The 13,605-nt window shown below is 44.3% G+C and overlaps 1 protein-coding gene across 2 annotated transcripts in view; it reads left to right on the forward strand.

Moving 5' to 3' along the window:
* The window catches only part of PIAS3 (protein inhibitor of activated STAT 3), a 1,163,468-nt gene that overhangs the window by 204,269 nt on the left and 945,594 nt on the right, over positions 1 to 13,605 (forward strand). For both annotated transcript variants that reach the window (XM_044079722.1, XM_044079721.1), the window contains exon 3: positions 3,056 to 3,140. In XM_044079722.1, the coding sequence (XP_043935657.1) occupies positions 3,056 to 3,140 (85 nt within the window). The remainder of the gene's footprint in view (positions 1 to 3,055; positions 3,141 to 13,605) is intronic.

A 13,605-nucleotide genomic window follows, 5' to 3' on the forward strand; every position in this document is an offset into this window, starting at 1 on the left:
ACTTCTAACCTCTCAGGGGTACACTATAAACGAAAATAAATCTCACCTAGTTCCCTGCCAACAGATTGTATTCCTGGGAGCAAGCTTGAACACAACTTCCCAGATGGCATTCCTCACTCCAGAGAAATAAGTTTACTTGACAACCTACTTCAAAACTATCAGCCACAAAGACCCAGCTGTCTGCAAGGAAAATTCTGCAATCCCTGGGGTTCATGGCCTCTTGCATTATACTAATTCCATATGCAAGACAACATATGAGGAAACTACAATGGTATCTAAAAAGCTTATGGTGTCAGTATTCTCAGGACCTGGAATCAATGATTCCTATCATTCCTTGTATAAAGACAGAGTTCCTTTGGTGGGCAGAGGCCTGCTACCACAAGAAGGGGCTCTCTTTCACTCTACCCCCTGCCGCCCAAACACTAACAGACACATCAGACTATGCATGGGGGCCTCACTTGGCAGGGCAGTGCATTCAGGGCAAATGGAACCCGAGACAGATGCACCTGCATATCAACCAAAAAGAAATGTTAGCTGTACAGGATTCACTGACAGCCTTCAAAGACCGCATTTTCCAGGACAATTATTGGTAAAGACAGACAACACCACAGTTATGTGGTACATAAACAAGTAGGGGGGAACCCACTCGTACCCTCTCTGCAGACTAGCCATGGCTCTGTAGAAAACAGCCTTGAGCTACCAAGTGCACCTACAAGCTCAATTCCTGCCAGGCAAGCTAAATTCACTGGCAGACGACCTAAGCAGAAATCTCATGGACCCACACGAATGGAAACAGTAACGAAAAATATTCATCCTCTTGAGTAACAAATTGGGGACTCCAGAGGTAGACCTGTTTGCCTCCCCTCAGAACTACCAATTGGACAAATTCTGCACAAGAATTTCCCACAGTCAAGCCTGGAAAGTGGATGCCCTGTCTTTTACCTGGGAAAGTCTATGTTTATGCCTTCCCCCTTGCCTCTCCTCTCGAAGGTTCTGCAAAAGATCAAACAGGACAAGCCAAGGACAGTACTGATTGCACCAGACTGGCCACGCCAGCACTGGTACCCTCTCTTGCGCAGTATGACACTACTGGAACCATGGCACCTGCCTCAGACCCCTTCCCTGCTGTCCCAGCAGGCGGTCCAGTTTCTGCACCCTCAGCTTCAAACCCTGAACCTTGCAGTCCTGCTAATTCCTTGAGCTCTCCAATAGCATCCCTCAGTAAGCAGGTGCTAGATGTCATTCTGGAGGCAAGGAGGCCTAGTACTAGAAACTCCTATGCTGAAAAGTGGAAAAGATACTGTTCCTTGAGACGGAATCGGGGGATGAGCACAACGATGCCCACCTTACCTCATATTCTTCAGTACTTAACAGAAATGCTCCACAAGGGCCTATCCTTTTCATCAATTAAAATTCATGCCTGTGCCATTTCAGCACATAATATTGAGCTACCCCTCTTTTCTCACCCCCTGCTAAAGCAATTCCTTAGAAGGGCCAAAAATTTAAGACACCCCCCCCCCCCTTGGAGAGCCCGTACTCCAGCCTGGAATCTTAACTTTGTATTGGAAAAGCTCACTCTTCCTCCCTTTGAACCAGTTGCAACTGCAGAATTGAAATTCCTTTCTTGGAAAACAGCCTTCCTTCTAGCCATCACTTCAGCAAGAAGAGTTTCTGAATTACAGGCCCTTATGGCAGTGGAACCCTTCATTGTCTTCCATGCAGACAGGGTTTCCCTCAGGACCAAGCCTTCCTTTATGCCCAAGGTGGTGTCTAGTGTGGCCCTAAATCAGTCCATTCATTTGTCTACTTTTTTCCCTAATCCACAAAACAAAGGAGAATGAATACTGCACTCTCTGGATGTGCACAGACAACTTAGATTTTATTTGGACAGGACTAAGCTTCTCAGAAAATCTGAACAGCTGCTAGTGGGCTTTGCTGCAGGGGCAGAGGGGAGGGCCATTTCAAAGCAAACCGTTTCTAAATGGATAGCCCATTGCATTCATTTCTGCTATAAGCACCATGGAAAACCCATCCCACAGGGGATAAGATCACATTCCATCAGGGCTGCATCTACCTCTACAGCCTTTCTCAGAGGAGTCCCTACCAGGGACATCCTAGAAGCTGCTACCTGGAGCTCTGTACATACCTTCACCAAGCATTACCACATGCCTATTTTTTCTAAATCCAGAGCTGGGTTTGCCACTGCAGTCTTGCAGGGCTTAATAGCGGGCCCTAATGCTCTCTAACTTCCTCCTCCCTTCCTTAACTTTGGGAATCAACCCAAATGTGATGACTGCAACAGTGAAACATGAAGAACATAGTACAGTTGTGTACACTTACCATAAATGTAGATGTTCGAGTATATTCATTGTAGCAGTCTTGGTTAACCTCCCTCCAGCCCCCTGACTTCTGTTGGCTCTACCCTTCCTTCTTGTTTGGTGTATTTAAGCTTTCTGGTGTATTTGCTTTTTGATGGAGGTGTAACATAACATATATTTGCTTCCCATTGTGGGGGCACCTGACATCTGGGGCAAGAAAAACTGATGTAATGTTGTCGGCTGCATGTTTTATACCCCAGTGACCTGATGTCATGGAAGAAGAGACGGCATCTGACGCAGGAATCCAAGACTCTGGTATTCAGGCTGGCTGAGGGCTACCTGCAGGCAGATAACCCAAATGTGATGACTGCAACAGTGAATACACTCTAACATCTGCATTTATGGTAAGTGTACACAACTGTACTTTTTTCCTTCCCCCTATGTGAAGTGCAAAATCAGAATTGTAGGAACCACATGGACAGTACTGCCTCTGCAAATGTTTTAACATGAGAGAGGGACTGAAGAAGTGAATCTGATGCTGTGTGACAGTTTCTCATTAGACTGAAATGTTGTACTGAATGGTCTGTAACTTGTGATTTACTGAATTTTTCTTCTTCCCCTTGTCTCAGAAAAAGTAAACAGTCGTATAAAACCAAGCACGTCTTGTAGGAATCTGTTGGTAACAATGTATTTTCAGTTTATGAATGATATTTTATTTAACATTTTTCTGTTTATAGCTACTAATTCTGGCCAGAGGTTTGAAGAGGCATATTTGCAGTTTGCCTTGACACCCCAGCAAGTTCAGCAGATTCTCACCTCCAGGTAATTGCCCTAACTATAGCTTTCTTGCTGATTCTTTCATAATCTGTGCTGTACCGTATGCCTATATATTGTATTTCAGTAGTATATTTATTGGGTTGTAATCTGTATGTAGTTTATTGTACTCTAGATTCAGTTATTTGACCAAACAGTTAAGTTTCATTGGAGTCAGTTATTTGATGAAACAGTTCAGTTTTCATTATAACAAGTCCACGTCTGCAGTAAGTGTCAGCAGAATTATTTATTTTTTGGTTTGGTCAACATTTTGTCTGTATGAGCAGTAATCAGACTACCTAGTCACTTTAGATATTTAACTTTAAAATCTGTTTTAAGAATGTCACAAGCATGGTGACTAATTTTAATTTGGATTAAATGCCAGCAGTCATGAATTCATCATTCCTTTCTCTGCTAAATCAGTTAGGAACATGTTGAAGTAGTATGCATTGGGTTTAATTTCTGTCTCATTCTTCTCTGTATTTTCTTATAGGTTCATAGGTAGCTACTAGATGTCCTTCAAGAATGCAACTGCAGTCATAACATGTGGGTTGTCCTGCCTCAGGCAGCCCTCGGTCGGCCGGATTCCAAAGGCTGGGTCCGACGTCGGCTGATGTCGCATTTCTCTCCGACATCAGAGCAGCTGGAGTACATAAGCATCAGCCGACGCCATTTTCTTCAGTCTTTCTTGCCGCGCGGTGCCCGAAGCAGAAGCAGTTCGCAAGTGCCGGTCGGTCAGCTCCTGTGTTCTATGATACCGAAGTCATCAAAAAAGCTAAGTACCCCGTTGGGGACCTTTTCTTGCCTCAGCCGATGTCAGAAATTACTGAAAAAGTTAACAATTGTCTTTCTTGTGGTAAACAAATACCTCATAAGGATTTCCACTCTTACTGCCTCCCTTGCCTGGGCCCAGACCACGACGTCTCGGCCTGTGTAGCCTGTGCTCGCTTCAACAAGCGCTCTCTCAGGTGCCGGGCGGAGTTCGCTGAAGATTATTTTGGCGATATTTTTGCTTACACCATGCCGTCGGATCTTCCGACATCGCAAACTCCCAAAAAGCGAAAAGACCGGGACCGACATCCTCGGCCCGTGTCTACCACCGACTCCACGCCAAAACCTAGCGAGTGCTCGGTTCCCTCTGAGACGGTCTCTCCACCTCGAACCGAAGACACCACATTACCGACGACTCCGATTCCAGACATTACTCCGACGCCAGTTATCGATTTTCCTCCGGATACCGAAACCGAGGAAATGCCCAAGACCATTGCTGTAGACAAGGTCACTCCTGCACGTGGAGCTGCCAGGCCCCCTATGGCCATGTCTATTAAGGCCTACACTAGGGCTAAGGCAGCCAGCAAAACAAAGCATATTACTTCTAAACCCTTACCTCAGCCGACTCCAGAGACACAAATTATGTCCATGGCTGCTGATTTGATTTCCATGATTAGAGGTTCACAGGCCCATCCTGAGAGAGGATCCCAGCCTCCTCCTGATAAAAGGCCCCGGGTTGAACCCTCTGATCCTACTCCTTCAGATGAAGATTCTGAGGGCTCTGTCCACTCAGATAGCCAGGAAGAGCTATTCCAGACCTATGAGGACACAGATGCAGAAGATTCCATCCCCTTGGCCTCCCCTCCTGAGGATATTTCTTTTGGGGAAGTTCTGCACACCATGAGGGAACATTTCAAGTGGCAAGGTCAGGAATATTCTGATTCTAGGAAATGCCTTAGGACTTTCCTTAAGAAGCCTCAGCACAGGCCCTTAGCTATTCCTCCTGTACTTGACATTCTGGATGATTTGTATTCTGACTCTAGTGCTACCCCTGATTCTCTTCCTCCTGCTCCAGCCAAGCCAGACAGGTATTACAGGGTCCCAGAAACTCATTCCCATTTATTCAGGGCCCATACTGCTGATTTGGAAACTATTTCACAGGGGCCTAAAGGAGTTTCAGCCTCTACCTCAAAAAATCCTTTGCCCTCCAACAGGGAAGCTAGGTCATTAGAGAGATGGGGCAAAAATGACACATCCACTACCTTATCTATGAGAGCTTTAAATTGCCTTTTTCATATGTTACAATATCAGGATTATCTGTTAGAAGATTTACAAAAAACATTAGACACTCCTGATCCTTTAGACAGGAAGACTTTGCAGGAAGCTGTACATAACACTCAGCAAGTAAGCAATCACTTCCTGCAGTCTGGATATGATGCACTGGAAGCTTCATGTAGGGCAGCTATGACAGGGGCAGTCATTCGTAGACATGCTTGGTTAAAAGATCAACCTCTACCAGTTCATGTAAAAGCAAAACTTCTGGATGCACCTTTGGAAAAGTACAAGCTTTTTGGTGCAAATGCTAAGGATGTGTTAAAGACCATCGAAGAAAAAGCAAAATCAGTTCAGACTGTGAAAGATTTCCTCCAGGTTCAACCCCCAGATTCAGTAGGAATTGGCCTTCAAAAAACTGGTCCTTTCCTAATTCAGAAAAGTTTCAAAGGGGTAAGAACAGGCGTGGCGAGGAAGAGGCCAATACAGAGGCCCTTACAGGGGACGACAATGGCAGCCAGGAAACCAAAGAAGTGACGCAGGGGTTTCACCTGCCCCACAACCACAATCTTAATGACTTTCCTCTACTACCGCCTACCAGGGAACAACTGGAAGCTCCCTTGGGCGGGAAATTATCTCTGTTTGCAGAAAACTGGCACAGACTGACAAAGGACAAATGGATTTTGGACATTATAGACCGAGGGTACAGGTTTCATTTTCATACCTTACCAAGAAAACAAGGCATGCCAAACCTACCACAAAGTCAGAGGGCAGAGGCTATCAAGCAAATCACTCTGCTGACTCGAATGAAAGCAATAGAAAGAGTTCCACAACAAGAACAAGACCAGGGGTTTTACTCAAGACTGTTCCTTGTTCCAAGAAAAGAATCTCAGTGGAGACCAGTACTGGACTTGTCCGCATTAAACACCTTTCTCATAGTACCAAAGTTCAAAATGCTGACTCTACAGCAACTCCTTCCCATGCTGGGCAAGGGGTCGTGGCTGATTACTCTGGACCTCAAGGAGGCATACCTGCATGTCCCTATCAGACACAGCTGCAGAAGATACCTCAGATTTCTTGCAGGGCCAGAGCATTATCAATTCTCAGCATTGCCATTTGGCTTATCTACTGCGCCCAGAGTATTTACAAAATGCCTGGCTTCAGTAATTGCTCATTGCAGGCTCCAGGGTATACAAATTTACCTGTACCTGGATGACTGCCTCATACAAGTGGACGACAAATTGATGTTGACAAAAAAACCTGGATTATGTCATACGATTACTTCAAGCTCTGGGATACACAGTCAACTTCCAAAAGCCAAGACTGCAGCCATCCCAGCAAATAATCTTCTTAGGAGCCAAACTAGACACAGCCTCTCAGATGGCTTACCTGACAGAAGACAAGCAAGAGAAGTTAACTCATTACTTCAAAGGTTTAGCAAAACTCACCCAGATGACTGCAAGGAGATTCCTACAGGCCCTGGGTTACATGGCATCCTGCATTCTCCTGGTTCCATTAGCAAGACTACACATGAGAAAGCTTCAGTGGTACCTAAAAAGCATTTGGTCTCAACACAGCAACAACTTGGAGACAATCATACCACTCATTCCATGCCTACAAAAGGAATTCCTATGGTGGGCCTCGGTGAGCCAGGCAAACACAGGTATGTCATTCAAAAAAACACAGATAACACAGACCATGACTACAGACGCCTCAGACCTTGGATGGGGGGCGCACATGGAAGGCAGGTGTATACAAGGACAATGGTCTCCAAAGGAAACACATCTACATATAAACCAAAAGGAAATGCTGGCAGTAATGCATGCCATCGAGGCTTTTCAACACCAACTCCAGCAAGGCCATTTAATGATACGGACAGACAACACCACTGTGATGTGGTACATAAACAAGCAGGGGGGCACCCACTCTTACCCCCTTTGCAGACTGACAATGCAGCTTTGGGAGAAATCACTGAGCCTAAACATCCAGTTACAATCCCAGTTTGTTCCAGAAAAGACAATGTGTTGGCGGACAGCCTAAGCAGGAATTTCACAGATCCACACGAGTGGAGGTTACATCCGAAGGCCTTCAGACAACTCACTTCGACATGATGCAAGCCAGAAGTGGACCTATTTGCCTCTCACCTCAACCATCTTCTACCAGAATTCTGCACAAGAACATACCATCCAAAAGCTTGGAAAATAGATGCCCTCTCATTCAACTGGAACTCCCTAGCAATCTATGCATTACCACCTCTGCCACTGATGACCTCAGTATTACTAAAGATCAAAGCAGAGAAGCCCAAGGGAATCATAATAGCTCCGGACTGGCCAAGACAACACTGGTACCCACTTCTACGGAGCATATGCCACACCAGGAGGTGGGCCCTCCCCCAGTGGCCTCTACTTTTGACTCAACACAATTTCAAAACATTGCATCCAAATCTTCTGACACTGCAGCTAACAGCCTGGGAGATCCAATAAATAACTTCAGCTTATCCCTCTACAAGGAAGTTCAGCGGATACTAACAGAGGCTCGAAGACCATCCACCAGAAAGGTTTACTTAGCAAAGTGGAAAAGATTCAGCAATTGGAATACCAGCAAGGGACATGATGCATCATTGTTAAACATCCCACTCATCCTGGAATATTTGGCAGATATGTTAAAGAACGGCCTCTCATATTCTTCCATAAAGATACATGCATCTGCTATTTCAGCTAGATACAACACTGATTCTCCTGTTTTTTCTCACCCCTTACTAAGGCAATTCCTCAGGGGAATCAAGAACATTAAGCCGCCAAGAAAGGCCCCAGTGCCAGCCTGGGACCTCAATTTTGTCTTAGAAAAACTGACTCTACCTCCATTTGAGCCAGCAGCTTCAGTTGACTTGCAATTTCTCTCATGGAAGACAGCTTTCCTGTTGGCAATTACCTCAGCAAGAAGGGTTTCGGAGCTACAGGCCCTAATGGCAATACCACCCTTTATCATTTTTCATAGAGACAGGGTTTCATTAAGGACCAACCCTACTTTTATGCCAAAGGTGGTTTCTAGGGTTTCTTTAAATCAATCCATTCATCTGCCTGCTTTCTTCCCCAATCCTGTGAATAAGGGGGAAAGACTGTTGCATACCTTGGACATTCACAGACAACTTTGATACTACCTGGACAGAACAAAGGCCAGTAGGAAATCTGAACAACTTTTTGTAGCTTACGCCCCTGCAGTCCAAGGAAAAGCAATTTCAAAACAGACTATTTCTAAATGGATTGGACATTGCATCATATTCTGTTATTCCTTTCATGGAAAGACTGTTCCAGCTAATGTCAGACCACATTCCACCAGAGCTACAGCCACCTCTACAGCATTTTTAAGAGGGGTGCCTACCAAGAACATTCTAGAAGCTGCTACATGGAGCTCCGTGCATACATTCTCCAAACACTACAATCTCCCTCTATTCTCCAGATCCAGAGCAGGCTTTGCTTCGGCAGTCCTGCAGGGTTTGATTGCCACACCATCTCTTTCCTAGAGCATACCTCCTCCCCCAGCTAAGCTATGGTATTCTACCCACATGTTATGACTGCAGTTGCATTCTTGAAGGACATAGTACAGTTTTGTACCTACCATAAATGTAGATGTCCGATAGACATGCAACTGCAGTCATTTTCCTCCCTCCATACCCCTCTATGCCTAGGGTCCACTCCTATCCCTGTTACTCTTAGCTGGGGATATCTGTTATGGTGTATTTGTTTTATTGCTCATTTATTTGTTTGGAATCCTGTTTTTGTCTTCCAATTTGATTACAGCCTTCCTTGGAGGGCACCTGGCATCTGGGGCAAGAAACACTGAAGAAAATGGCGTCGGCTGATGCTTATGTACTCCAGCCGCTCTGACGTCGGAGAGAAATGCGACATCAGCCGACGTCGGACCCAGACTTTGGAATCCGGCCGACCGAGGGCTGCCTGAGGCAGGACAACCCACATGTTATGACTGCAGTTGCATGTCTATCGGACATCTACATTTATGGTAGGTACAAAACTGTACTGTTATTGGCCATAGGTCCTATATAAGCCTAGCCAAAAATGTACCCTGGCTTTTCACCACCCAAGAAAATTATTTTCCTGTGCCCCTGTCGAGCAGAGCCACAGAAGTGATCCCTGGAGTGAATTTCCTATTTCCCATCCAATCATCAAGATTTTTCTTGAAGAGTGCTAATGAGGAGCTCTTTTTGACATAGGTAGTCTGTTGACAGGAATCTATCCCTCCAGCACGTTCTGTTTATTGTAGTGACAAGATTTAGGTCCCTAGAGCGTGTAGCTCAGAGGGATTGGGATTTCTTTAAGTGGAGCATGTCCAACAGCTGTGGGTTTGACGTAGCTTTGTATGTTAGGCAGAGATCGCCTCTGAGTAGGCGATATGCAACAGAGTAAAGCTGGAGTTTTTTGAGACGGTCTGCGTAGGGCATCTGTTTGAAGCTAGTGATCCTCTTTGTGAGGTATTTCTGTAGCCTTTCCAGTTGTTGTAGATGTCTTGTGAGGTACATACCAAAAGGGGCGTTGTACTCTATAATGGATCTAATGAGTGATGAGTAGAGGGGAACAATGACCTCTTTTTTTTTTCTGGATGAGAAACCTTTTGTGATGAGGTGAGCCACGTAGAAGGATTTCCTGACCACTGTGGCGATGTTTCTAAGTTAACATGCCTTGCAGGGAGGGACTGAGTTGCTTAACATTTTTTAGCATTCATTGCAGAAGGCATAGAGAAGATGTAGTGTAGGTTCATAAGGCTGTACTGAGTAGTTATCTGGGGGATTTGTGTGCGCGCTATGTATTTGTTAACTATAGTAGTGCAACTGATCCAACTGGAACATTTTTAGACTCTGCCCAGAGAAAGGTGTCATGCATCCAATGACACTGACTTAATTGGGAAAGAGTAATAATAGCAATATGCCAGTAAGGCCGTACAGTTATTATGACAGAAATATGTTCAGAGTTCTTTTAAACTATACAATTAAAACTGCAAATGTAGGATAACAGCCATTCAGGCATTAAAGTGAAAAGGTAAGTATATGACAAAAGTGTGAAGCATAACATTGAGAAAATACTTTCAAGTCTTTGTTTTCAGTCATTTGTACATAAAGATGAAAGAGCTGTGAAGTAGAAGTGGGAGAGATGCAGTGTTTGGAGGTAGGGATGGGCAGAGTGTATAGGCATTGTGGATAAGGAAGTGAGGCGAGAGTTTAGGACGAAGAGGAAAAGTGTCAGGAAGGGAGGAGGGAATGTAGTGGGTTTGGCAGTGGGAGAAGTGCTATAGATAGTAATAGTTATAGAAAGGGAAGACTGTACCTTTTGTGTAACATTTGCATTGTGCTTATCTGAAGATGTGGTTTCTGAAATTCCTTCTAATTTTTTTTTTTTTTTTGGTGGATGTTAGCTATTTTAGGGATAGCTTCCCATACTTTTGGGCTGAGTAATTGAGAAGTTATAATTGGTACTAGTCATGAAAGTTTCTGGTATCTGGAGACAGGGTAGACTGTGAGAGAAATCTTAGGGTGCAAGATGGGTGGGTGTTTTTCATTGTATCTGGTTGCAATGTTTGGGAAAGTGTGCAAGTGTGAGAGTTTGAGTGCAAGGGACCCTAGCACGAATGAGGTTCTTTGTGGGATTGTCAACTGTTTGGCTTTTTGTAGTGTGGTGCAGTGGTGGTCTTTTCATGGTGAGAGGTTTATGAACTTGCGGATAGATGTTTGTATTCTCTGCTAATTACAATTACAGCAGAGGAGATTCTTGCAAGTTCACAGGCACTTTTAAAAACATCACTGAGGAGCAGTGGTTTTCAGATTAAGTTGTTAAGCTGTAGAATAAGCTGGCTGTCTTGCTTGTAAAGTAACGTAGCTAACTTTGGAAAGACCTTGGAATTAGCACAGTGTTTACTTCACATATTCCTAAAGTACTGTGGGTAGGTGCACTGCATCTTTAAATATGGCAACATGTAATGACAGACTGTTGCAAATCATATTGTACACTGAAGCAACCCAAAGGTTGATAAATCACTGGGTATTCTGGTAAACAGCAAACATTTCATGGTGCCAGACGTGTGTAAATAAATTTTCAGAAATGAAATACATTTGATGTTGGAATATGCAGTCTATCCATGACCAGATAATTTAAAAGAGCAGCGTGAAGTCTACAGTTGTTTTGCACACACATCCTTAGAGGAGCATGGAAACACTCAATCCCTGACTTTTCTTTGAGACAACAAGGAAAAGAAGGATTTAAAAAAGAATGGAAGTGTTCTTCCAGTGGACTGCTCTAAGCAACCTTGTGCAGAACTGTCAACTTAAAAATCATTTTAAGCCTGCAGATGTAGATACCAAGTCATCTTCACATCCGGGACATCATCAAGCTCCAACCATCACTCATTTATACTTTGTACACTAAGAAGCCTTCCTCTGTGCAAGTAGTCAATGTTCAGGGTAATTTTCCAGGAAAACAAGTGGGGAGCTTTTCCTTGGAGACAAAAGTGTCCAAGTGTATGGAATTTAGACCAACATCCACCATGTCATCCCATTAGGTGAGGCCTGTCTGGAGTCCCTCAGTGCAACATGATTTGGAGTGCATGATGGGGCATTAATTAATCCTCAAATTCTTCTTTAGAGGACTCCCTTTCCTATGCCTCTCAAATGCCTTCCCCTCTTAGGTATGCCTCCCCTGAGGAGCACTCTGCTGAGGCAGACTATCCAGGAGAGGACCTCACCTTTCGTGAAACTATCTCTTGAATGAGAGAGTTATTTAAATGGGATTCCACTGAGCTGTCTGAGGTTTAGAAGAGGTGCTATGAACTCTTACAAATGGGCACCCCTTCATCTTCTGTCATTCCTCCAGTCTTACCAGCCTTTTTAGATGCCTTCAGTGCAGCCTCTAAAACCCTGAATCCCAACAACCAGCCCCTAGAAGGCCTGACCGGTTTTATAAGGTCCCAGAAGGGGCCAAATTTCTGATTAAGTGCCCTGTTGCAGACCCTGGCACTCTTTTTTACTTTCTGCAGACAAGCCCTCCAGATTGCTCTCATCCACCTCTGTCCTTCCCATAGATAAGGACAGCAAGACTGTGGAATGCATTGGCAAAAAGGTATACACCTCTGCCACTTTGGCTTTCAGGGCTGTTAACTATCAGACTCGCATGTCTAAGTATGCACTGACCCTTTTGACTCGGGTTTCTTAATTTTTAGATAATCTCCCAGACTCTCCTAAAGCTTAAATGTCTAACCTTATTTCCCTGTCCTGTCAGGTGACAAGACATCGAGGCATCAGCCAGATCTGCAGCTTCTGCTTCAGTGCTCAGAAGGCACTCTTGGCTGAGACTCCATCCCCTACCTGATGACATCAGGGCTAAACTTTTGGATGCTCCCCTGGGCAATTCTGCCGTTTTTTGGGACCCAAGTGGCAGAGCTTTTCAAAATCCTTCAACAAAAGGGAAGGAATTGCAAGACTTGCCACCTTTCTTGACCTATCAAAGGCCTTTAATATGGTTAGACATGACATTCTTATCGGAGAATTGTCTGAATTAGCTCTTTCTCAGTCCTCCATATCATGGTTCCAAAGCCATTTAGTGGCCATCAGCAGGCAGTTCTGTGGAAGCAAGACCTCTCACCCCTTCTTCCAGTCACTGTTGGTGCTCCCCAGGGTTCTGTACTAGGTCCACTGCTGTTCACCCTCTGTACCAAGAAGCTCTATTCCTCCACTCCCAGTGTATCTGTCATATAGTATGCAGATGATTCTACGTCAATTTCTACAGCTTCCTCACTAAAAGAACTTCATACAGTAACACAAGCATTAGTCCTCTCTATTGAAGCTTGGCTGTCCAATATTCAACTTGTACTAAACCTGCTAAAACCAAACTACTGCTCTTTAAACCTACTATATCTTCCTCATGAACTGCCACCTTTAATGTCTTGTCCAGCAACAAAACTACTCTCTCTCTCCCACAGAACACACCAAACATCTTGGTGTAGAGATTGATGATCTACGATTTGATAATCGCATCTCCCAGACCATCAAAGTCCACAAAACACTAGGTACCCTCTATAGAAATAGACAATCCCTTACTCAACAAACAAAGGCAACCATAGCCCATACTCACCTTATTTCTACCCTCCTCTATGCCTCACCTATTCTTACTGACATTAGAAAAGCAGACCTAGCTAAGCTTGACTCATGCTACAACAAAATCGCTAGATTCCCCTCAGACTCCCCATTTAGATCTCACCACTGCTCATGCTTGCAACAACTCAGCTGGCTGGAACTTCCTGAACTCTTACACTACAATCAACTTGTTTTGGTCCATTTGGTCCATAAAATTCTGTATCATCCAGAAAAAAAAAAAAAAAAAAAAAACTGCACTACAAAACCTACTTCACCTCCACACCAATTACTGGA

This window comes from Protopterus annectens, chromosome 8.part0, assembly GCF_019279795.1.
Source record: "Protopterus annectens isolate FY-2018-M chromosome 8.part0, PAN1.0, whole genome shotgun sequence".
Lineage (NCBI taxonomy): Eukaryota > Metazoa > Chordata > Ceratodontiformes > Protopteridae > Protopterus > Protopterus annectens.